This window comes from Trachurus japonicus, chromosome 16 (assembly GCF_045865225.1).
Source record: "Trachurus japonicus isolate A0001 chromosome 16, Traja_1.0".
NCBI lineage: Eukaryota > Metazoa > Chordata > Actinopteri > Carangiformes > Carangidae > Trachurus > Trachurus japonicus.
Window position 1 is genome coordinate 7,415,269 of NC_140922.1, and position 24,251 is coordinate 7,439,519.

The 24,251-nt window shown below is 42.6% G+C and overlaps 1 protein-coding gene across 1 annotated transcript in view; it reads left to right on the forward strand.

Annotated features, from left to right (window-relative positions):
• The window catches only part of sv2a (synaptic vesicle glycoprotein 2A), a 51,066-nt gene that overhangs the window by 22,558 nt on the left and 4,257 nt on the right, over positions 1–24,251 (forward strand). Inside the window, exons 2-12 of the mRNA XM_085803636.1 lie at positions 734–1,524; positions 10,420–10,600; positions 12,182–12,333; positions 13,563–13,696; positions 14,804–14,893; positions 15,512–15,619; positions 16,953–17,041; positions 17,836–18,000; positions 19,046–19,179; positions 22,785–22,991; positions 23,720–23,879. Of these exons, the coding sequence (XP_085659762.1) occupies positions 918–1,524; positions 10,420–10,600; positions 12,182–12,333; positions 13,563–13,696; positions 14,804–14,893; positions 15,512–15,619; positions 16,953–17,041; positions 17,836–18,000; positions 19,046–19,179; positions 22,785–22,991; positions 23,720–23,879 (2,027 nt within the window). The 5' untranslated portion in view covers positions 734–917. The remainder of the gene's footprint in view (positions 1–733; positions 1,525–10,419; positions 10,601–12,181; positions 12,334–13,562; positions 13,697–14,803; positions 14,894–15,511; positions 15,620–16,952; positions 17,042–17,835; positions 18,001–19,045; positions 19,180–22,784; positions 22,992–23,719; positions 23,880–24,251) is intronic.

Consider the following 24,251-nt stretch of genomic DNA (forward strand, 5'->3'; position numbering starts at 1 on the left):
TGATGGATTCATGATTGCCTTTTTTTTTTTTGTCCATCATGCATTTTTCTCCGCTCCTGTCTAATCCAGGTCGGAAAAGTAGAGGCGAAGCTGTGAGAACAGCACAGGGCCTGTTTCCAGTACAGTTAGTGATGTCGCAGATTTAGACGGATCCTTTGAACGTTTCAGAAATTTCCCTGTGCAGATCATCATTAGGTTCCATTATGTCCTGAGTTCCCAGCAGCACGTATCACGTATTAACGTTAGTCTGAGTTCACAGATGCTAATCATGAGTATGCACAGTGGGATCATTAATCTATCCCTTGCAGTGGTGGTACCTTTCATATGCGCTGCCCTGCATGGCACCACGTCGCAGCCCTGCTTGTTAATTATAGATGGCTGTGTCGCAGCATGGCCATTATATACCGGCTCCGCTGTAAATGCCACTCTGTGACTCTGGTTCTAGGCTGAGGAGATAACTGCTATTCGGTCGATACAGGCCACTGGGCTCCTGCACACAGATGTCCACTCCTTAAATCTGTCATGTCCTTTTTTTTTCTCCAGCCATTAGTGCTGAGCCAGATAATGTCAGCGCCGCGTGAATGCCAATGCTCCTTTGTGTTTCACTATTAATTGGCTCTGATCTGGTCTGTTTAAAAACAGGTTAACAAAGGATGTTTCCTCCTCACTTGTGCCGTGCTGCCAGTGTAATGAATCATGCTAACAGAGGCTCTTTTCTTTGCCTTTTCCACAGGATTTGCTGTCGGAGCGCAGGCTGGCCGGAGCCCAGCAGCAGCAGTGCAGTGGAGCAGGGAGCTGTCCGCGGTGCTGAATTCATCAGCTAACACACAAATCCCCATTGCACACTCATGTGCTTGGGCCGCTCCTGATATCTCCCATTCCTAGCAGCAGCAGACCACCACCTCAACGCAGCCGAGATGGACGACGACGGACGCTACAGAGACAACCGCGGAGAGTTCATCCGCGGCGCCAAGGACATTGCCAAAGTGGCCAAAAAGCAGGTAGGCAAGAAGGTAGGGCGCGGCGTGGACAAAATGGCCGACGAGTACACCAAGCGCTCCTACAAGCGCTTCGAGGAGGAAGACGACGACGACTACGCCGGCGTGCCGAGCAACGACGACGGATATTACCGCAACGACAGCCGGGCCAACGACGACGAAGGCCACAGCGACTCCACTGAAGGACACGACGAGGACGACGAGATCTACGAGGGCGAGTACCAGGGCATCCCGAGGGGCGACACGGGCAAGGCCGGCAGCATGGACGGCGTGACGGCCGCCCAGGCGCAGCAGTTCAGGGATCTGTCAGCCTACGAGGGCGAGAGGAGGAAAGACCAGGAGGAGCTGGCCGAGCAGTACGAGGCCATCCTGCAGGAGTGCGGCCACGGGAAGTTCCAGTGGACGCTCTACTTTGTCCTGGGGCTGGCGCTGATGGCAGATGGCGTGGAGATCTTTGTGGTCGGCTTCGTGCTGCCCAGTGCGGAGAAGGACATGTGTCTATCGGAGCCCAACAAGGGCATGCTGGGTAAGATTTCCAGATTTCACACCTGTGCTGCCAATTGCCAAATATAACCACATCTTTAAAACAACCACAAAACATTTCTGAACACATTACACACACATACAGCGTGAGACTCCTCCTCCGTCTTCACTGGCCTTTCTGTTTATTTCCACCTCTGCCTCCTTGGGGAGTTCACGCCACGGCTTCACAATTTATCTCTGCCTCATCTTGGCCGTTACCTTTGCAGCTTATCCCCTGGTAATTGCTTTTCTACGGCCTCGTTGGCAGAGGAATCACAGCTATTTGAGATTCAACTGGCCGTGCAGCCTCCGAACAGCGGCAGGAATTTAAATCGAACCCCCAGCCAATCCAAACACAATGTTCTCTGCTTCAGTTCATCTGTTTTCTCACTGGACCGTGTGTGTGTTTACATAGTGTGTAATTTTTTATCCCCAATCCAGTTTTGGTTAAACACATTTACTTCCTTATGGGTTAGGTTTAGGTTTGTGTCCAGGCCAGTGGCGTGCACAGACTTTTTGAAGGGCAAAAAGAAAAAAAAGGGCACATATAGCGCATCCTCGCCACTGAAGAGGGGGGGGCGACCACCCCCTCTGCTCCCCCCCCCCCCCCCCCCTTTGCACACCACTGGTCCAGGCTATTATCTTTTAAAATTAGGTGTGGATGCATTTGAAGTAAATGTAAAGAATTTGAGGACAAGTGATGGTGATTGTCTAGTAATACACTACATATCTGTGACTGCATCTGTGTGTCTGCATGCTGTTAAGTGGGTAAAGACCTCGTGATCATTTCCTACCCGGAGGGCCAACGTTCAATCACAGGCCAAACCCTCCTTACCATCTGTCATTGGCTGCTCTGCAAGGACACTGTGAACAAGGTCCAGGATCACAAATTCAAACACACGCTTCATTTTATGTCAAGACCTTAGATATGTAAATATCTATGTGTTTTGGAAAATGTAGGAGGTACAGTGTGTCTCTCAAACTGAGATCAAATCAATAAAGAACCACAAAACCATTAAATACACATGGATAAGATGGATAAAACTATATGACTTAGATATTTATAATTATATATTGTTTAATTTAAAGTGCAGCTGAGTTAAATGAGTGAAACTCAGAAAGAAGAAACTTAAAGAATGAGATCAAAAGTTTGGTTCAGCTGAATCCACGTATCAGTAACAGGGTTATGACTGTTCAACTGTGCCGCTGCCACATCAATGAACCCTGTTTCCCTGCAGATGGGGGTTGCCTATTGAGCGTCTGTGCTGTTTAAAAACGAACAGCATGGATTCAAATGGAGTTCTGGCCATATTGTTGAACAACACTTATGTTAACTGTGACCTCTGTGTGACCTGATCTATTGCCATCATCATCATCATCATCATCATCAGACTGTTAACCTGTCATGAGCACAAGTGTCTGCTGCTGGTCAGTGAGCTGCAGGTCTGGTTCAGGTTTTTATCGCTAGTAACAAACAATTAAGCTACTGCGTTAAGGAAAAACAGGTGTACATATACAGTACACATATATATAAATATACTCACAACAACAGTCACACAGCCTGGCACCCGTCTGGTTACTGGGTTGTGTGATTTTCTTTGTGCTCCATGCACAGCACAATGTATGGATTGCAGTGCAGTTATATACAGTGACCAGTCTGTAAAGAAGTGTGTAATGAGTATGAGTTACTATTCACACATCCGGAGCAATGTGCATGTGGACTGTATGTCTGTGTACAGTCAATGTACAGTAAAAATGCAGTGGAACATCCCCAGAATCCAAAATAAAAGCACTCCTAAAATATTCATTATTTTCAAACATAAGGAAAAGAACAGGACAGGTGAGAAAAGCAATGAAAGGTAAGGAAAGAAGGAGAGGAGTGAGGCAATAAGATAAAATAACTGGTGGAAAAGCACTGAGGGGAAAAGGAGAAAGGAAAGAAATGGAGACACAAAGGACAGACAAAAAAAGGTGTATCTGAAGTACGAAATACAATATTTCTCCTGTGGGATCAAGTGTAGAGGTGGAAAGTCTCACAAATACTCAAATACAAATATACAATACATAAATCTATGTTTGTTTGTTTTTTTACTTCCACCTCTGGTTCACTATGTCCCCATCCTCTCTCTCTGTGTCATGTCAGTGTGGAGCCAGTAGGGAGACACGACCAGCCCCGATTCCCTCCCCTCTCTCCCTGTTACGCAACACGCCTGACTCATGCTAGAGAGCCTCCTTTGCTCATGCCTCTCTGCATCCCATGATTCCTTGTGTCCTTTTTCCCCCACCCCATCCCCCACACTCAACGCTATCCAAAGAGAGCTTCCCCTGCCTTCATAGTGCCAGCCACTTTAACCTGACGCACTGTGGCACAATCATGCAGCGTGCAGCCGTGCACCAGGTTTGTATGTGCTGCATGTGAAGTGGATGACGGGGAGAAGTCTGCATGTGTCACCTGCAGAATATCAGACCTTATCATTCAGATGCACCCAGAGGGGGATGGGGAGGGGGGTTCAGAAGCAGAAACACATCACTGCTAGTTTGACCTCCATCAACATCTGTGCTCCACCATCATTGCAAGATGTGTGTTTTAAATGCATGGCGTGGCTCTCGTGCTCCCAGCAACACGAACAGTTCCAAACAGAAAGAAGGAAGTGAAAGAAAGGCACAGTGAGGCTTTAAATGACAGCGCTGATGCCTATGGTGCAGTGTTTTTGCACGATGAACTAAAGTAGACGCTTTCACGGGCAGCAGAGAAACACAGAGCGGTTGTCATTGATGTGCCCTTGTTGCAAAGCTGCAGAGGTTGCAACTAAAAAAAACGTAGCCGGTTCGGGGAGTTAAATCTGAGGTTTGTTGCATGTAGCAGCTCTGCCACACTGGAGGGAGATACACAAGTCTTTCTAATGACAAAGAAATTTGACACTGAGTGGTCGGTGTGTTTCTGTTAGATAGACTGTGTGTTTTTCTGTATGCATTTCATCCTCATATCGTTGTGGATACGTGATCATGTTTTTCCACAAAAAAAAGCTACTGCATCACTTTTCCTGAGGCTAAAAGGAACCTTTGCATTTCATAATGTCTCTTTGGCCTTTTCGATTTACATATAATGTACTCAGAACTGAGATCAAGGGTGGAGGGAAGAAGAGAAGATTGCAGAATTGACTCCTGTGGGAGATGCTGGCAGACAACACAAGTAAACCAGGTTGGAAGCTGCAGCCTGCTATAGTGATGATGATGATTAACTATTTTTAGCAATGGATTTTTGGTTGCTGCACATTATTTGGTTAAGTGGGAGTGTGTGTCAGAAATGAATTATACTAGCACATTAATATTCAGCTAGCATCTGAAAATAAATATACCACAGATGTTTTGATAGCTGTGATTTAAATTATCTGTTGTTATTATTACATTAAAAAATATATATTCCTCTGGTTCTTTGATGAGGATAAATTAGAGTATTCAAGAAAATCAAACTTATCCTTTTAATTCTTTTAATTTCTATTTTAGAGACAGAAGCAAAACGTGTTAATAGAATTCCCTCCTGTGTGCAACCAGTACGCGCTGCTGTGATATATGCATTTAAATGCCACATGAACAGGGCTGCAGGGATTTCTTCTCCTCATGTGATGTTATTCATGCAGCCAAATAGAGCCATATGTATGCAGGTACCAACTCAACCAAACGGCTTATTTCACAAGTTATTTCCATCCTTTGAAGGTGTGATGAACTGCTGCTGTGGTCTTTGTTTGGAGTGAAACCCTGCGTCACATCACAGCACTCAGTGTCACAGGCCAAGGACACTGCTTTAAACTAATTATATTACTTGTTTTTTTTGTGTTTTTTTTCCAGTGGTTTGCAGTGAGGACTGATGAGAAACTGCTTTCTCCTCCTCTGCTCATTCAAAAAGCCCTGCGCACTCTGGCAGAAAGGGGTAAACCGGCTATTAATAGTGACCCCCTGCCCTGCCCCCTCATCCATGTACACAGACACACAACCGTGTGCATTGGTACACACTTTTTCTCTCTATGCCCAACCAAACATTTATGCACGCACGCACACACATATACACACAAACTACCCTGGAGCCTTTGGGAGTTCTGTCACAGCGCAGACTGGCCACCGTCCTCCCCTCCCCTTTCTCTTTTGCTTTCATTTTTTTGCGCTCTCTCTCTCTCTCTCTCTCTCTCTCTCTCTCTCTCTCTCTCTCTCTCTCTCTCTCTCTTTCTCTCTCTCTTCCTTGCTCTCCATCCTCCCCTCCCCCTACTTCCTATTCACTCTGCTGAGGTGCCCAGCTGTCTGGAGACTCCTGCCGTTCCTCTCTGCAACATCTCTGTCTTTCTGTGCAGCATTGATTTTCTTTCTATAAATGCTTTTGCAATATCTCTAAAAAATGTATATCAAAAGAATTATTTAAGAGTGGAAGAGGAAACAAGAGCTGGTTGTGATGTTGCACATGTCCTTCGACTGACTGCACAGTTTAGCAATTCAATGGAAGTCAGAGAGAGGGCGATAGAAGCTTCATGGGCTTAAGAAGCATCTGAGATCAAAAGCCAGAAAAAACAATGTTACAACCGAAACAATAGGAAAATGATCTAACAGAACAAAGGACATTTTTCCTCTTTTTGCTCTACTGCAGTCTTTCTTGGTGTTAACTCACCCATTTGGTCTCAAGAGGTTTAGAGATTTACACATCCAGCAGATATAGAGAAACACTGCCGTGTCATTATTTGGAGGCATTAGGTCTCCACCAACCCTGGAGGGAAATCTCTGGATCTTTAGCTGCCCAATGCACCATTAAGTCCACCAGCTACTGTGCTAATGTTGCACGTCTGTTGGTGCTGGACTGAACTTCTGCTTGGCAGGTAGTGAAAATCATTTTTAATCGCAGAAAATGGGTTCCCTCTGTGGGTAGAGATGATGTTGTGAGAATGACCCAAAAAATAGCAAATGTGTTACAGAAGTGCTTTGTTTCCTTAACTTTGATCAGCAGGAACTAATGTGATCTCAAGAGGATCCATCATGTGGCAGGCTTGGAGCTCTGTGAACAATATCCCTCCATTTCTACTGAGATAAACTTTATCGCTTTCTGCCAAATGACTGCACTTGAAAGAAGCTGAATTCTCACACTCAGGAGTTCCTCACTTAATCTTTGTAATTTTCCTAAACTCGGTCATTTAGATGCCCAGCTGCAAAGTCAGAGAACTGCTATACCTTTGGATATTTGACGACGCCTGGGTATGACTTGTCAGTCAGGCTCCGTTAAACTCGCAATCAATTCATTTGCCCCACAGATAAATTAAATAAATTGGGGCATCGGTTTATCTTTCAGCCAAATAAAGCTGCTAATGCATTCTGACTGTACAAATAGCTTTCTATGCAAGGCCCAGAACAGAGAAATGTGATGACAGAGGGAGACAGAGAGGGAGAGATAATGATCCAGTTACGGTGCTTAGAGGGTGAGAGGTCAGCGCAGCAGTCGGAGCGCCGGGCTGAAGCTTGGTACTGGGCTGGAGAGGAGATACAGAGAGTGTGACCCAGCCTGGTCACTGTGGTTGTCAGTCAGTCTGTCTGTGTGTGTTGATGCTGCTGCATTGCGACGATGGCTATTATTGAGCCCAGTCATCATCGCTGGCTCGATGTTGCCGCGGTGATCGGTATTGTGTGGAGAATCGGCTCACAGCTGTTTCTCTGCCCTGCCAGAGTGGAACACACACACACACACATAGACACACAGACACACACCACCCACGCACATGTGAAGTAGTGGAGTGGAGTACGCACTTATAGTACATAAGACCACGGAGGATGGGAACACAAAGGTACATGGAGATCTGGTGTTTAACACACACACACACAGTTTCTATGATATGCACAGACAAACACACACACACCTGAGCTCATGGAAACATTGCAACACACACACACACACACACACACACACACACACACACACACACACACACACACACACACACACACACACACACACACAAATATCAACTGCAGTCAGTCAACGGGAGAGTGAAAGTCACCTTCTACTCCAGTCCAGCCCTGCAGTGTTCACACAGAAATACACACGCACACACAGAATCAAACACACACAATGTTGTGTTTTCATGTAAAAGAAAAGGACACCTCTTGTGTTGTTGCTCTGACTCAAGAACATCCATCCTCACCGCCCCCACCTGGCTGCTTCTCCCTCATCAATACAGTGTAATTCAAGCTGAGGCCGGCTGTGCGTCCAGCTTCATCATCTCAGCAGTGAGCTTGTTAGACTGTGATGAACAAGCTCAGCTGATCCATCAATTCTGTTTAAAGCATGTTTGGGCCTTTCTTCTGTTTTCCTAACAAACTGACTTCATGATGACTGATCTGTGTGACTCATTTCCACCATTTAACAAGACAAAGCAAACAAACACTATCAATGTGTGTCCTCAGTGTTGTTGCTCCCTGGGTGTTGGTACTTTGAGGTAAAGAGCAGTGTGCAGTCGGCTGGTCCTTCTCACGTCAGAATAAGCTGTGACATATTGCAGTACCTGCTCCTGTGACACTGCTTTGGCTGTTAGAAGTGAAGTAAGGATCGTTGGTTCAGGTTTGCCTTCGTAGTAGTAAACCTACCATAAAATCTAATAATGAGGAGCTTCTAACCACCACGCACACTTATTGTAGTAATTCTCCTGCAAATATAAAATCCCAACTCAAGGTCCACTTACTCAGCTTTTTGACTTGATACATGGTCATTCAATTTGAACAATGGGAATTGAACAATGGTTTCTCTTATTAAAGGAGAACTATGCAAGTCTGGTCGCTTTTCCACTGTTTTGCTAACCCTCCCCTCAGCCATGTGCATTTGTTTACAACAAAGCCGGCAAAAAATCAATAGCTACTTGGAGTGGTGGATAACGTTATGTAACATGATATACAATGTTACGATGTGTATATTTGTGTCGTCTTAACCGTCATATACAAAAGATTACGGGTTACGGACCGCGTTTTGACACGGTTCGTAGAGACAAGAGCTAGGACACTGGGGGGGATGCCAGGTACTACACTGATGCTGCAAGGTTGGTTTTCAGTCATGAGCCAGGTGAAGACAGAGAGCCTCCATTCCCACTCGTAACAAGTCACAAGTGAATGTAGTTAACTATCCTAACTATCCTACTAACTAATTACTCTGGAGCTTTTTAATTAAGGTAAAAATGTAGCATAGTCACGGAAAGAAATCCTGCTTGGTTCCTCTTTAAAGCCTGACAATTACAAAAGGAAAGCCAGAATTTGAAAAATATTGGTACTGAATGTATAAATCCTTTCTCATTGACTGAATATAATCCATAGTTCTAAGACTGATGTTCTGGTTTAACCATATGGATGTACTGTATCATAATTGTCATGAAATGTTACGCTCTCAACACTTTTAGTGCTCCTTGTCCAAACTGAGTTAATTCTTGAACATTTTAAAGCAACCTGGTGTGGTTGAAAGCTCTGGAACCAGTGGACCTTGAGTTGTGATTGTTTTCACAATTGATCAGCTGTGTGTTTTGCCGGGGGTAATGAGGTAGAATTGTTTCATTGTCACGTAAAATGCTTTCAAATCAATGGCAAATCAATAGCATTGACCTGATGCCCTGTGAAAGAAATGGACTGTGTCGATCGTCCAATCAGAATGGAGTATTTGCCAAATCTGTAGTGTTCTTTGGGGAGACATGTCTGTATGTCGGAGACACTTGGTTTAGCTTGTCTATATAATGAAGAGTATTTCCTAGATGTGGGGATTCTTGTTTTTTACATTCTGTAAAGTGACAATAAGATTGAAACAGGGATGTCAAAGCGCAGACACCCAACACCAGCCCTCTCCTCCTTACTCATTCAGAGCGCCCTCACCAATAACTTGTGTCACTGCAGGCTCAGGCAGCGTGAAGACTGTTGACAAGATGTCAGTAAGGCAGCTATAGCAAGTGAGTAACTGGTGTGTATGTGTGTGTGTGTGTGTGGGAGCAGCATCATTGCAGCAGAGGTAGAGAGAGAGACAAACAGAGAGGGGCTCGTTTGGAGAAGTGCGCTGGATGTGAGTCACGTTAACACCTCAAATCACAAGACTGGGTTGGCAAAGGCGGTGTTTGTTTCTGTTAGCAGCCTGTCTGCTCCCTGCCGGCAACTCCCTGGTGCAGGCAGGAAAAAAAACCAACCTAATGGTGAAGTTAAAGAAGATACTGAGAGTTGTTTTTGGATGTGTTTGCCTCAGGACTCGTACCAACATTGTTCTACCATTCCTCTGGTTTTACTGGTTGAAACCACCCCCGTTTAATTCTGCCTCCTGGCCTCATTTGTAAAATTCTGGACTTCTTCATGCAGAAAGTTTATTTGTTTATTTGTTTATTTGTTTATTAAGATCCCCATTAGCTGCAGCAACGCCACAGCTATTCTTCCTGGGGTCCAACAGTATAAAATATACAAATATAATATTATATATATATATATAATATTATATTATATATCAAATATAATATTAAGTCTAAAGTCTAAAGTCTAACCCTGACCCAAGCAATTTGTTATGTCTTTGTTTTATGTGTGTTGTAGAGGTGCTGTACAGTTTATTATCATCATTACGACCTCTGATCTGTGGTAGTACACAGTTCAGATGATTATGCTGCACTGTGTCTCCCCCGTTTCCTGCTTTATGCAAACTACTTCATTAGTCCAATAAGGCTGCCAAATGATCTAATTTACTGGGCAATGGAAATCTAATGAGAGTGATAGTGAGGCCTGGAAGGAATATCAGTGTGTTTACTGATGAGTGATCACTCTCTACTGTATCATGCCCTTTGCCTCTCCTCCCATTACACTCCCCTGTCATTACTCATCTGTACTTTCTTCCTTCCATGGTTTTGGCTCCTTCCAGGTCTGATTGTTTACCTGGGGATGATGGTCGGGGCCTTCGTATGGGGTGGCCTGGCTGATCGGATTGGCCGACGGCAGACCCTCCTTATCTCCCTCTCCATCAACAGCGTGTTCGCCTTCTTCTCGTCCTTCGTCCAGGGATACAGCTCTTTCCTCTTCTGCCGCCTGCTCTCTGGTGTGGGGTAAGGAGACAGATGAGTCACACAGGCGCAGCAGCAGCAGCAGCAGCAGCAGCAGCAGCAGCAGCCAGAGCTGGAAATGAGAAAGTCACGACCACGGTGGCTACATCAGTTAACCTGTCAAGTGCAGCAACACCACATGGTGGAGGACAGATAAAAATACAGTGCTCATATTTCCTGTTGGATTTGCACTTAGATATCTGAAAGTGCTTTTCTGGGTTCCTGATTTCCTGTAATACCCCAAGAAACGATGCAGAAATATCTATTTTTGATTGAAGTTACGTATAAAGTCATATAAATGCAACTTCTGTCACAATAATATCACATTAATACTTTGTGGCTCCTTTGCACTCCGGTCTCTTCAGGCTGTTTGTGTCTGTGGTGCTGAACACTGGTAGCAGTGGCAAAATGTCAGTGAAACAGCTGCAGCCCTGGGTCTGATTGTAAAACGTGACCTTGAAGAAGTTTTAGATGCAGCAGGTATGTTAGTGCATCAAGCTTTAGCACCAATTAAACATCTATGAAACATACAACAATTGTTGCTAAAGAATAAAGCAGAAAAAAGTCAATGCTGGTGAAAACTGGTGCTGTCTATTTCCTGCATTCAGCCTATTCATTCTTAACCAGTTTCCCTTTTAGTGGCATATTTCTACTGAGATCATTATGGGTTGGCTGCTCCGTTGGTCCGTCTCTTTGGTCCAGACTGAAATTACAGTGAAAGGATCGGTTGCCAGGAAACTTTCGTCCAGATCCAGTATTTATGTCACCTTAGCAACCAATGCTGTACTCAATTTGTTCAGTTTTGCACAGACATCCATGGTTCCTAGACGATGTGTTGCAGTGATCTGTGGATTATTTCTATCTAGGAAGTTGACACTTTTGTAAAATGCCTTGACAGTTCAGTGGATCCAAAAATATTTGCTGCAGACATTTATGTTCCCCACAGGAGGAATTGTAAGAGCTGTGACCTGGTTTATAACCAAATACAGACATCCCTACCTGCCTGTTTACGACTCTTATTACCCCTGAGGAGCATCAAAGTCAGTGACAGTGAAACAACAGTGTTGTCAACATTTCTCCTTGACTAGTTTCTTATAAACACTGTCGTTCTGATCTGAGCAGCTTTTGTGCTTTGCCTTTTGATGGATGCTACTGCCAATTACAGTGAACTGTCAGTGTTTTTAAATTAGTCATCATATTACCAATAACTGCCCCTGTGTGCGTACAGAGGTCTGAGTCTCAGAGTGTTTTCTGCACCAGTTCTAGCAGGTTGTAAATTGTTGTAATGGAACAACAAAAGCCATGAAGATGCTGCTGCCTGTCAGTTACAATCAGCTGAGTCATCACTGATGTCTGTCAAGACTTTTACTTCTAACCTGTTTTCTTTGTTTCTGTCTTTTTGTCTTTTCATCTCTCTCCCACTTTTGTTTTTCTTTCCATTCTTTTCTGTCTTCACACCATTGCATCATTTAATTTACTATTGTCTTCTCTCTTGCTCTATTCTTTGTTCCTTCTCCTCTCTCTTCTCCTCCCTGCACCTGTTCCCTCTTCTAATTCTCTCCTTCTTTTCCTTCTGCTTCTCAGTATTGGTGGCTCCATCCCCATTGTGTTTTCCTATTACTCTGAGTTCCTGGCTCAGGAGAAGCGAGGAGAGCATCTGAGCTGGCTCTGTATGTTCTGGATGATCGGCGGTATCTACGCCTCCGCCATGGCCTGGGCCATCATCCCACACTATGGTGAGAAAAACAAACACAGTGAGATCATCAGAAACAAAATCAACATGTGTGTTTATTAATCAGCATGTTAGTCAGTTAGCTGAGCAGTCTGTCATGAATATGATGATATGATGCTGTGGTTGTTTCCATGTGATGCATCGCTGTAGCTTCAACCAGCACCTAGAGAAATCCAGTGGTGTTTGAGTGGGTTTTTTATTAAATAAAAGTGAAATCTTATTTCTTCCAGTCAGCCACAGCTACCTTAACAAAGTTAGGCATAATCATGATCAGTGGTTTTACTCTTTCTGCCTCCAGTGGGCATACAGGAGACCAAAGCTTGCAAACTCCACACAGATTGACTGGCAGGTTTAAACTCAGAACCTTTTTTACTGTGAGGCGACAGCACCAACCACTGCTGCCATGGGGCGGCCTGAGAGCTCTAGATCAGTTGACACCTAACTGGCTGACATGGCGATTTATTAAAATGTCATTCAAATGCCATTTGAGTGTGCATTAATGCATTTATCAACTATTTTATTTCCCCAGCATCTAAATGTCTCCTATGAAGCAGCAGTGACTGGGGAAACAATCTGCACATGGCTGTCATCAGACCTAATGTGATGTTACTTTTTTGACAGTCTGCAAATGTTAAATGTGAAACGTGAATTTTTAACTTCAGAAATCGGAGGTTGACAAAAGGAAATCTTTAACGAGGTGCACTTACTGGATTTCTCCAAGAGCTTCAGTCACGGCTGATCACATCAGTGGCTGTAGTAGGTTCAGTCGTCACGTAAAGTAAAGAATAGGTGTTAATGAATATTCATTTGCCTCTGCACAGACCAACCAAGGCCGAAAATGTTCAGAAAATTTAAAATTGGGTGCGTGCTCTGTTTCATTAACTTTTTGTGTCAAGAACCTGCACAGAAACCTGACATGCCAACTGTACACTTCAACTAAATTAATTTCAACCTCACTGATGTTTCATTTTGCGCAAAAGTGCAGAATGAAAATGGAAAGGAGAGCAATGTGCTCCTAGGATTATAGGTGTCAGGCAAAATGGAGCAAATATGACATTTCACTGCCAGCGCAGCTTCTGTCAACTGCTGCAGTTGACAGAAGATGAATACATGCAAACAGAGCATTACCGTATGAATACAGAGGAAGCTCCTTGTGGACATTCAAGTGTTGCAGCTGCCTCTTTACTTGTTTTCTCTCACACATCTCTTCTTTCTCTCTCTCTCCCTGTGTAGGCTGGAGCTTCCAGATGGGCTCGGCCTACCAGTTCCACAGCTGGCGCGTCTTTGTGTTGGTGTGTGCCTTCCCCTCCGTGGCGGCCATTTCTGCCCTCACCACCATGCCTGAGAGCCCCCGCTTCTACCTGGAGGTCAGCCTGTCAGCTCTCTCACCACACTCAAACCTTGCAGAAATATAATTTGAATACATTTTTAACTTCTTGAATGGATGAGCAGCCTTGAAAACAGGAAGCCTGAGTGCACTGGCAAAGTGGGAGACACAGCGCTGCAGACAAAGTGCTGCTCCCGTGCTTTTCCAGAATATTTTGGGTGAATAAATAAAAATGTACATAATAAAGTCCTGGAGAAGCTGCTGCAAGATGCATTAAATCCTGCAGAAGTTGCATTTTATATAGTGCCACAGTGCATTAAGATAAAACTAAAGATTCTTTGAGACATTTCATATCAGTTTTAGATTATTTAAAATTAATCATTATGATCATGATCATTATTGTGGTTCAAAACAATTATCATCCCCTACATGTAACTTTGTTTATGTGCCACTAGAGGTATTGTATACAGCATACAAACAGAAGCTTTTACATCATTGGCTATTTATCCTACTTGAAAACTCCAAATGAAAATATATTTCCACTCACATATCATATCACTCACATATCATATTGGCGGCACATCTGTTCATCTTCACTGACATTAGAAGACATCATTGACTCGTTAAAGTGAAGCTGCAGCTGGCTGCTGTGACACAGATAACATTGTAAATAGACATGGATACTTCTTCAGGCTAACCAGCTGCTAGCTGTAGCTCTATATTTACAGATACAGTATCAGTCTTATTGTGTAACACTTGCAGAGAAAGTGAGAAAGCATATTTTCCAAAATGTCAAACTATAGCTTTAAGCACTGGATACAACATGCACCAGATAAACTACGCATGCAAATATGAAATAGCTCAAAACCATCAATGTGTTCATCAAAATAGGACAGAGCTGTGTCAGTCTCAAGAGTCTCCTCTCTTCTGATTGGCTCACTGACCTGTTGTTACTAAGGCTCCAGAGAGAAGCTGGGAGGGGAGATGTAAAACTACATTAAGATGGTTCTTTGTTCCTAAAACCACAAATGTATCATCTTAAGGATTAACACTTCAAATAAAACACTAGCAAAGTGGGCTACACCATATCTCCTCACTGATGTGTCACTTTAGTTTTTTTTTTTTGTATTTGTCGTTTGTCCTGCAGAATGGGAAACACGATGAGGCCTGGATGATTCTCAAGCAGGTCCACGACACCAACATGAGGGCCAAAGGCTACCCGGAGAGGGTCTTCTCTGTGAGTTCACATCCCTGCACCACCGTTTGTTTGTATGCAGGAAAAAATGTCTTCACTCAGTGCACGTGTGGATGTCTGTTGGCTCTTGCAGCAGTGCAGCAGGTTCTGAGCTCTGTGCTGCATAAATTAGCATATTAATAAGTTAAAACAGATTTTCTTGGTGTTTTACTACCATACTACTGATTGCTCTTGTAGTAAGTTTTAATACTTAAATGAAATATGATGACTTAAGAATGCTTAATGATTCCTACGTTACACAACTACATTAATGTATGAAATTATCTGGTCTTGCCTTTCTCTTGTGTGTGCTGTCTCATATGTTAGCTATGGCACAGATTCAATGTGATTTAAACATATTAATTTGGATAAAATCAACAAAAAAAGAACATTGATTATACTGTACTGGTCATTTTTATTATTTCAAAGAAAAGATTTAGATATTAAACTGTGATGAAAATGAGTTTGATAATTTTATACATTTATGTCACATATATTTTCTATTGCCCCGATACATGATTTAGACATCGACAAATAATGGGAAATCTCTGCTAATGAACACATTTACAAAGCACTGAAGCAATCAAATGTGAAGATGAGTGATTGTGCTGTTCTCCCCAGGTGACCACCATCAAAACAGTGAAGCAGATGGATGAGCTGATGAACTTGGACGAAAACACTCCCTGGCACGCAAAATGGAGGTTAAAGCTCACTTCGCTTTTTCATCAGGTGACAAAACCTGCAGTTTGTTTATTTGTTCAGTGATTTTTATGTCAGTACAGAAACTCTTGATGGTGAATCAGCACTAAAGATGAGTAGGTGTTTAGCAAATCTGCATGCTTTATTTTTACAATAAAATCCAACTCATATAGATGATAAATACATCCAGCTCATTTGAAATATGAAATTCTTGCTGAAAGTCAACATAAAAAATATGATTGTTATACACAGTAGTGTATACATGTATAATATTCCTCCAGTAGGGCACAGTGTTAATGTCTTTATTCACATGAACCAATAATTAACAGGTGGTGCACGCTGTGGCAAAGGCCCAGTATGTGGTTATATACAGCGTGTGCTTGTTTTAAACAGCATACAATCATATCAAGTGAAGCTTCATGTATACATATCACTGCATAACGCGGGTTTAAGGTAAGTGTGATGGCAGATGGGAGGTGGGTGTACAGTGCTCTGTAGAGCCCACCACCAGAGGCAAGGGTGTGAGGGGTCTGCAGCGTAGTTTCTGCTCCTGGACGGTGATCTAGTGTTGTGTTGTTCAACGGCTGAGCCAAACCAGACAGTGATGGATGTGTTGAGAGATGATTACATGAGTAAAACTGGATCAGCAGCTTGAACTTCCTGTGCTGGCACAGTTTCTGCTGGGCCTTTTAACGGCCGAGTTGATGTTGGATATTCAAAAAGCACAGATACAGTAGGTCAAGTGTGGTTAGGGTAGTGTAGGTGGGAAGAAGAAACACACATTTCCACAGTTGTAACCACAGCAGAGCGCCAGCATGTTCACTAACTTTAAACCTCAGCTCCTCGGTTTTACTACTCTGTATGAGGACGGATTAAACATGAAACCACAAATTAATTATTTAACTTTTCTGGCTCTGGTTTTGAATTTTGAACAGAGCTCCAGGTTTTATGCTAAAATAAGCTAACAATCTACTGCCTCTGTGTTTTGTTATTATCAATATTAGTAAGATGTTTTTAGCTTTTGTGTGTTGCATAGTGCTTTTTGAGCATGCCATGCCTTGACACAAATCTCCGTACAAATGGACCATAAAGGTTTTCTTACATTGAAAACACATACTGCGGCTTTTACAATTTTGCAAGACTCTTTCCCACTGTGTCTTTGTTTATGTAATACATCTCTTTGTCTTTGTGGATGATGTATATTCAGTGACAGGACGTGTGTGTGCTGTGGCTGTGGCTGTCTCTGTTTGTTTACTCTATGCCTGGAAAGGGATTCTGGGACGTGGCGTTTATTTTGCAGGTGCAAGAGAAACTTCTTTCTATTTATTTATTTATTATTTATTCTCTGTTTCTGTTTCCTCAGGTGTGGAGTAATTTTCTGACTGTCTTCTCTCCTGAGTACCGCCGCACCACCTACATGATGATGGCTGTGTGGTTCTCTATGTCCTTCAGGTAGGATCCAGTTGAATAACGATACACCACTTTTTTCTGGCCAATGCTGCAAATCAAAGCACTAAAACTAATGACACCAGACATAATTAACACCCTGGTGTCATTTTGAATTAACACAGTAGCTGATGCACAATGGCATATGTTTTTGTAGGCGCAGGATGAAATTAGTGAACAACAGAGAAACAGAGGCACAAAGGATAAGAGAGAAGCTTTGGAAACTACCAGTGCTGGAAGAACACAGATCATTTACATGTACATTCATAAATATTTCAAGAAAAAAACAAGACAACAACCTTGTTAATTGATGTCAGTAGTGATGCATGTATACATAACTATCACTCTAATGTTACAGCATGTTTAGGAGGAGCTGAACTTTCTCACTTTTATACTAGGGCTTGTAATATAGAAAATCTAATAATATACAGCAACTGAACACATTTTTAAAATTCAGAGAATTCAGCAAAGTAACTGGTAACTATGGCTGTTAAATGAGTTGATACTACATGGACTCAGTTACTCCACTAATATGAGCTTCAGGAAGACTGTTTCAGTCTGATACAGTACTTTAATAAAGAAAAGATACAAGAGTATTACTGTAATCAGATTTATTTGCGTTATCCAGAGTTCGTCATAATCTTGAATCTCTAGGTGTGAACATCTATATCAACAACAGCACCTGCCTGGTATTTTTATGGACAACAGAGACATCGTCTTTTTTCTCTTAGCCAGGTTCTCTTTATATTAGTGGTTTTATCAAAGCAGCGTTCTCACTTTCTCTCTTCCTCCTCCTCCAGCTACTACGGTCTGACAGTGTGGTTCCCCGATATGATCAAGTACCTGCAGAGACAGGAGTACGCCTCCCGCACCAAAGTTTTCGCCAAGGAGAAAGTAGAACACGTCACCTTTAACTTCACCCTGGAAAACCAGGTCCACCGCCAGGGAGAGTACTTCAATGACAAGTGAGTTGGCTGCGTCCCCTCGTTAGTGCCGGCCAGTCAGAATGAGGGCAAAGTCATTTAGTGGAAAGTCACATGATCTTCTCCAGGTGCCTTCGACTCCAAGGATGGATTGGTAAATTTCCAAACCTCTAACATACACTGCCCATCCCAAAAAAAAAGTCACACTCTAATATTTTGTTAGACCGACTTTAGCTTTGATTACGGCATGAATTTGCTGTGCCATCGTTTCAATAAGCTTCTGTAATGTCACAACATTTATTTCCGTCCATAGTTGCATTAAGATTCTCAATGGGGTTCAGGTCTGGACTCTGTGGTCACATTGGACCACATTTCTTCCTTGAAGATGATGGTTCCCCACTATCGTTCTAGTTTTTAATGATGCGTTGGACAGTTCTTAACTCAGTTTAGTAGTCTCAGTAATCTCCTTAGATGTTTTACTTGCTTGATGCATGCCAATGATATGACCTTTCTGAAACAGATTAACATATTTTCCAGGACCACTGGATGTCTCTTCCAACATGGTTGTTTAAGAAATGAGACTGCATCACTTAGGGTTAAATAAGTTGTTGCCAGCTGAAACATAATCATCTATGCAGTAATTATCCAATGGGAGGCTCTTACTGTATTAGCTTATTGAAATCCAAGTGGTGACTTTTTTTTTGGATGGACAGTGTATAATGGACCAATGTTTTGACTTTGTGGTGCATGACAACAAATCATGACAATATGAATAAGGCTTCAAAATATTTTCACCTGAACATGACTTTGCTTTGATTGGCTGAAAGCCCTGCAGTGTTGTTCATGTTTAACAAGCCTGTCTTTGATGTTTCTTTTGACCTTGCCTTTTCAACCTGAACTCTGCATGTGATTTGCGTTCTTCAAATTCAAACAGCAATATGGTAATCGAATATCTGACGCCCTAATGGCTTCAGCCCCTGTGATGAAAGGCTTCTCTTTCTGCCTATTTGCGTCACCCTTCCTCTGCCTGTTGTTCATTGCCTTCTGTCTTAATTCCTCCACCCCCATCGTCTCTAATTACCTGCAGGTTTATGAACCTGAGAATGAGGTCTATGGTGTTTGAGGACTCGCTGTTTGAGGAGTGTTACTTTGAGGACATCACCTCCAGCAACACCTTCTTCAAGAACTGCACCTTCATCGCCACCCTCTTCTACAACACAGGTAGGAAACACACAAACACACACACACACACCAACCTATGGCCTTATGTTGGTGCGCACCTCTAGGTAACAAACAAATGATAATCAGCTCTAGAAAGAGTTAACAGGGAAAATCACTTTAAATATAACTGAAAGTTTTATTTCCAAAGAGGCTGAAAAAGCCTGCAGTGTGTGTTCCATGGATGAGTGGCAGGTGTTTTGTGGAGGTGTTGGATGGTGCAGAGAGAGAAAACGGCTGTGGCCAAACAAACAGGGAATAGAGACAACTGTCTGACTGTAGCTGAAATAACAACCCTCATCTCCGCCTTGCAGGCTCCTCTTCGTCTAGAGCCTATATAGTGTATACATTTTATTTTTATAAGCTGTAAAAAAGGTTAATGAAATCTATCTTGGAAAATAAAAATGTGTTGTACAGTAAGCTGTGTTTAGGTTCCTTTTCCCTCTCTGCGCTTATGATCTTGCTGCTATTTATAGCACTTCCAAAGATCTCCTTATAAATAACTATCCTTTAAAGTGGAGCGACTGGCACAGTTTCACTCCTTCTGTTTTCTTTTTGCAAAAGCCATCTGGTTTAAGGTTTGTGTGAGTTCAGTGGCAGGTGCTCAGACCATTTTTTCCTAATACAGATTCAAACTTGTGAAGTGGCTGATATAGAGAACTGATCTGACCTTAGTCCTTAGTAGGCTATGGTAGAGATAAATAGATAGATAGATAGATTTTATTACAGACTTTAGGTCCAGTTAAGAACAAATACAAAAAGACGGAGAAGGAAAAAAAAACAAAAAAAAAACAAACAAACAAAACAGTACGGGGTCATCTAGCAAGCCCTAAGAGACACTTTAGGCCTATACCAGTGTTTCCAGAGCAGTGACGGGTAACGTGTGGCACTAAATGCAATGTTCGTCAGTTCAGATTTTCTGAGTTATTCAGATGGCAGATGAACTTAAACATGTTTCTTAATGTAATGGATGTGCACTCACTCCACCCATAAAGGACGTGCTAACCAACTTGCTAAGCGGTTGTCAACCTCTTGGCGAAGAGGTTTGCATCGTCGCCTCCGGTGCGGGAGGTCGAGGAATCGAACCCCACCTACTGTAGGGCAGGCCATGAGAAACACAACGCAGAGGACCAGATATGACATCGGCTACATTAAGACGGATTGGAGAGTGTTGACCGGAGCAGTCACAAACATTTTGGTGGTGCTGGTCCATCTCTGCCTTTTTAAAAAAAATTCTCAGAGAGTACATCTGCCCTGTGATAGACTGGCGACCTGTCCAGGGTGTACTCTGCCTCTCGCCCGAAGTCAGCTGAGATAGGCTCCGGCTCACCCGTGACCCTAGTGCAGGATAAACGGTATAGAAAAATGAATGGGTTTTTAAAACATGACCTGACAGCTTAACGTCAGGGAAGACCATTACATACATATGTTTATCCTCATTTGTTCTGGAAATCATAATAACACTCTTTACATCATTATATTTTATACCATGTTGCTCTCCATATAAGGAACATAAAGAGCTGCTGCAGACCAGCTGAGCTAGCACACAGTCATCCACGTGTACTACACAAGATGGTTCACCACTGTACTGCCAAACATACAGCCAGTTGTACACTTTTCTAACTCTTTTGACAAAATATTCATATAAAAATGATTGCCAATTATCTCATTTCAGCTGCATTGTTTGGTGAGCATGGATGTGATATGATTGCTTTCAGTGTTGTATAGTATGGCTCATTTTAAACCCTGTATAATACAGACAGACACATTTGTGTCATAGAATCTGTCTTTTATCCAATATGTCTGCTAATAATAATAATAATAATAATAATAATAATAAACCATCTTCCGACACTAGTTATCCTATGACTAGGCTGTCTCTGTTGCCTTTTCGCTGGTGGGACATGATACTAACTGTACCAACATTGATACTGGAACAAGTCTCCTGCTCTTTAGTGTTGATCTATTACAGCTGTTTCTTAAGCACATCAGGTACACATCTCATCAGCCCTGCCCACGTTACTGAATGTTACAATGTTAAGTTTCAGATTTACAGACAGTAAAAAAGCAACAAAATCAGCTCTGTGTTTGTCAGCTGTTCATCAAAATGGTTCCCGGTCACCAAATGTAGCTTTGCAGAGGTACAGCGTCTCCTAGCAACCCCTGAATGACTCCTCCATAATTTTGCAGAGCTGTTTCTCATCTCAAACTGTCAACTATTGTAGGAAAACCACACGCAGAAAGCTGGTGAGAAGTGTGTATTTGGTGTTTGTATTTTAGAAAGGAAAGGGGCACTGGCCTCCAGAGCCTGCAGCTGTGCACACACATACAAACACAAAAGATGTATCAGCCAGACCTATCTGTTGCTTTGTTGCTTGTTTGCAGTCTTCACACACGTCCAGCAATCACTGGCAGCTGCTATCAGTGGCAGCCAGGAGTCTTCATTAGAATGAGAATTAGAAACTTGTTTTGCTTATTAAGGATTAATCTCTCTTTAGGCTTCCAGTTCAGAAGTTAGTGCTCAGTGATAGTTGCCATAGTGTAGTTTAATATAACAATGCGGCACAATGGGAATAAACCACATGGTGAATGCAGTTGGGCTGTGGGTGTGACATTTTATTAGTCTATGTACTAACTAATATGTAGGGGATTAAAGTGACTGACTCATAGTTTATCAGCTGTTATTGCACAAAGTCAAAATTCATACTCACCTTTACTGAAACAGGGTGAGCTTGGAAAAGAACATCTCGTTCACTGGAGTGTTACTTCAATGTTTAAGAGGTTTTGCAGAGAGTACAACATAGAACGTCCTCCATCTTGATTCAGACAGAGGAAAAAATACACACAGACTCTTGAACAGGGAACAAGTGGAAGAAACCCAGGATAGATAGCACAACTGTAATTGCATACTACAAAAAATACTAGAAGTAGAAAAGAACTTCAGGCAAAGTTGAAGTACCTCAAAATGTTTGAGTAAAAAACTGCCTGCAGTGAGCATCTTTTCAGAGAAAGATAGACACAGTGTTTGAGGCTGTTCTCTATCTTTGTATTGGATTTAATTAAAATGACCAATTACACTTTCTCTGTCTGTATTTTGATGCTTATGTATTGATTGCTAAGGACCAATTTTTGGATGAGCGGTTCAAGAAACCTTGAAACATTGTTTCTACATGTTTCTTGATGTGAAGAACGAGTGAACACAGATGAAAATCATCAAAATGCCTAACGTGGTTGGTGTTTAGCTCAGCTGGTAGAGCAGCAGCCCCATGTGTTGAGGCTATACAGTCCTCACTGCAGGCGGCCCCGGTTCAAATCCCACATTGAGCGGCCCTTTCCTGCATGTCACCCCCCTCCCTCCCTTTAAAGGCGAAAAAGCCCAAAACAATATACTTAAAAAAACAAAAACCTCTAAATAATATTGATCTCTTAGGTATAATTTGAGTTAGGGAATAAAGTTAGAAAAGCCAGCTGATATAATGTCACTGGAATATGTGGGGTAAGATTTTTAATGGACTGTCTGAGTTAATCGAGCCCTTCAGCGCGGCTCACTTTGCCACCTGCTCACCCTGTGCACCGCCCCCCCCCCCCTCCCCTTTGTTTCTCTGCAGATCTCTTCAAGTATAGACTGGTCAACTGCAAACTCATCAACAGCACTTTCCTGCACAACAAGGAGGGCTGTCTGCTCAGCGATGTCAGCGATGACAACAATGCCTACATGGTCTACTTTGTCAGTTTCCTGGGCACCTTGGCTGTGTTGCCGGGCAACATTGTCTCTGCGCTGCTCATGGACAAGATCGGACGATTGAGGATGCTAGGTAATCACTTCATCGCATCATGTGTGCTTAAATCAGCATACTGGCCATTTAGTTTCTTAATTAAAGACAGTGAGGGGAACTGGCTATTAAAAGAGAAACACTCCCCTGCCTCGTAAGGAACTGGTCACATGTTCAAGATACAGTTCTCATCTGCGTCTTTGACATACTGTATTCCAGATCTCCTACTTAGACTTTGATTAATAAATCTACTTAGAAGTACTTACTTGCTTCTTACAAAAAGAGGCAAGGTCAGCCCACACAAAAAGCACAAAAAGTAAAATGAAGTCTAGAGGGTTCATAGTGGAGACTATGCATAAATAACATCGAGCTGAAAATGTCTTCCTCAACCCGTCAGTTGCAGGATCGGGTTAAAGAAGCCTCATTATTCTCTTAAACTGCTTCAACGTCATTTTCAGTCCATCAATATAAATGAACTGATATATACTAAAGGGTTGGCATCAGACCAGATGCCAGATGGAGCATCGCTGTTCTTAGAGTTTTGCAACTGAGATGATCAATTAGTCTGTTTTTTTAAAATTTATGCACAATGACTAAATGATTTCAACAGCGCACTGATGTGACCAGGTTTATTGCACATTTGGGTCTAACATTATCTCAGGAATTTTGAAAGATACAAGCTATAGATAACTAATTATCAGTTGAAATATGCTGGATCCTCATGTATCACTCTTTTCCAACACCTCTCTTTTCCCCCTCATTATCTACAGCGGGCTCCAGTGTGATATCCTGCATCAGCTGTTTCTTCCTGTCCTTTGGCAACAGCGAGTCAGCCATGATTGCTCTGCTCTGCCTGTTCGGGGGAATCAGCATTGCCTCCTGGAACGCCCTGGATGTGCTGACTGTGGAGCTCTACCCCTCTGACAAGAGGTAGGCAATTTAGGCTTTGCCCTGAAATCTCCTTGACACCGTGAAGACATGGTCACTGGTGCTGAATGACATGTTAAATGATGTCATAAGAGTTACCCCACAGTGATTGGCTGGCTTTCAGGGGTGGATGACACTGTGGGATGAAATCATTGGTGCTGCTTGTGATGTAAAGCGTTTAGCCATCTTGTTGCAACCCAATGGCTTGAGCGGGATGTGTTGTTACAACCTTAAATAGTAGATACTTAAATCCTAATTTGATTTAATGATTGTAATTTAGCCTCGTGTGATATAAAACACAGCTGCTTGCATGTTGAATACAATTGTATGATGCCACCAAAGTGGGAACATGCAGCTTCTGTGTTGCCCCCGGTA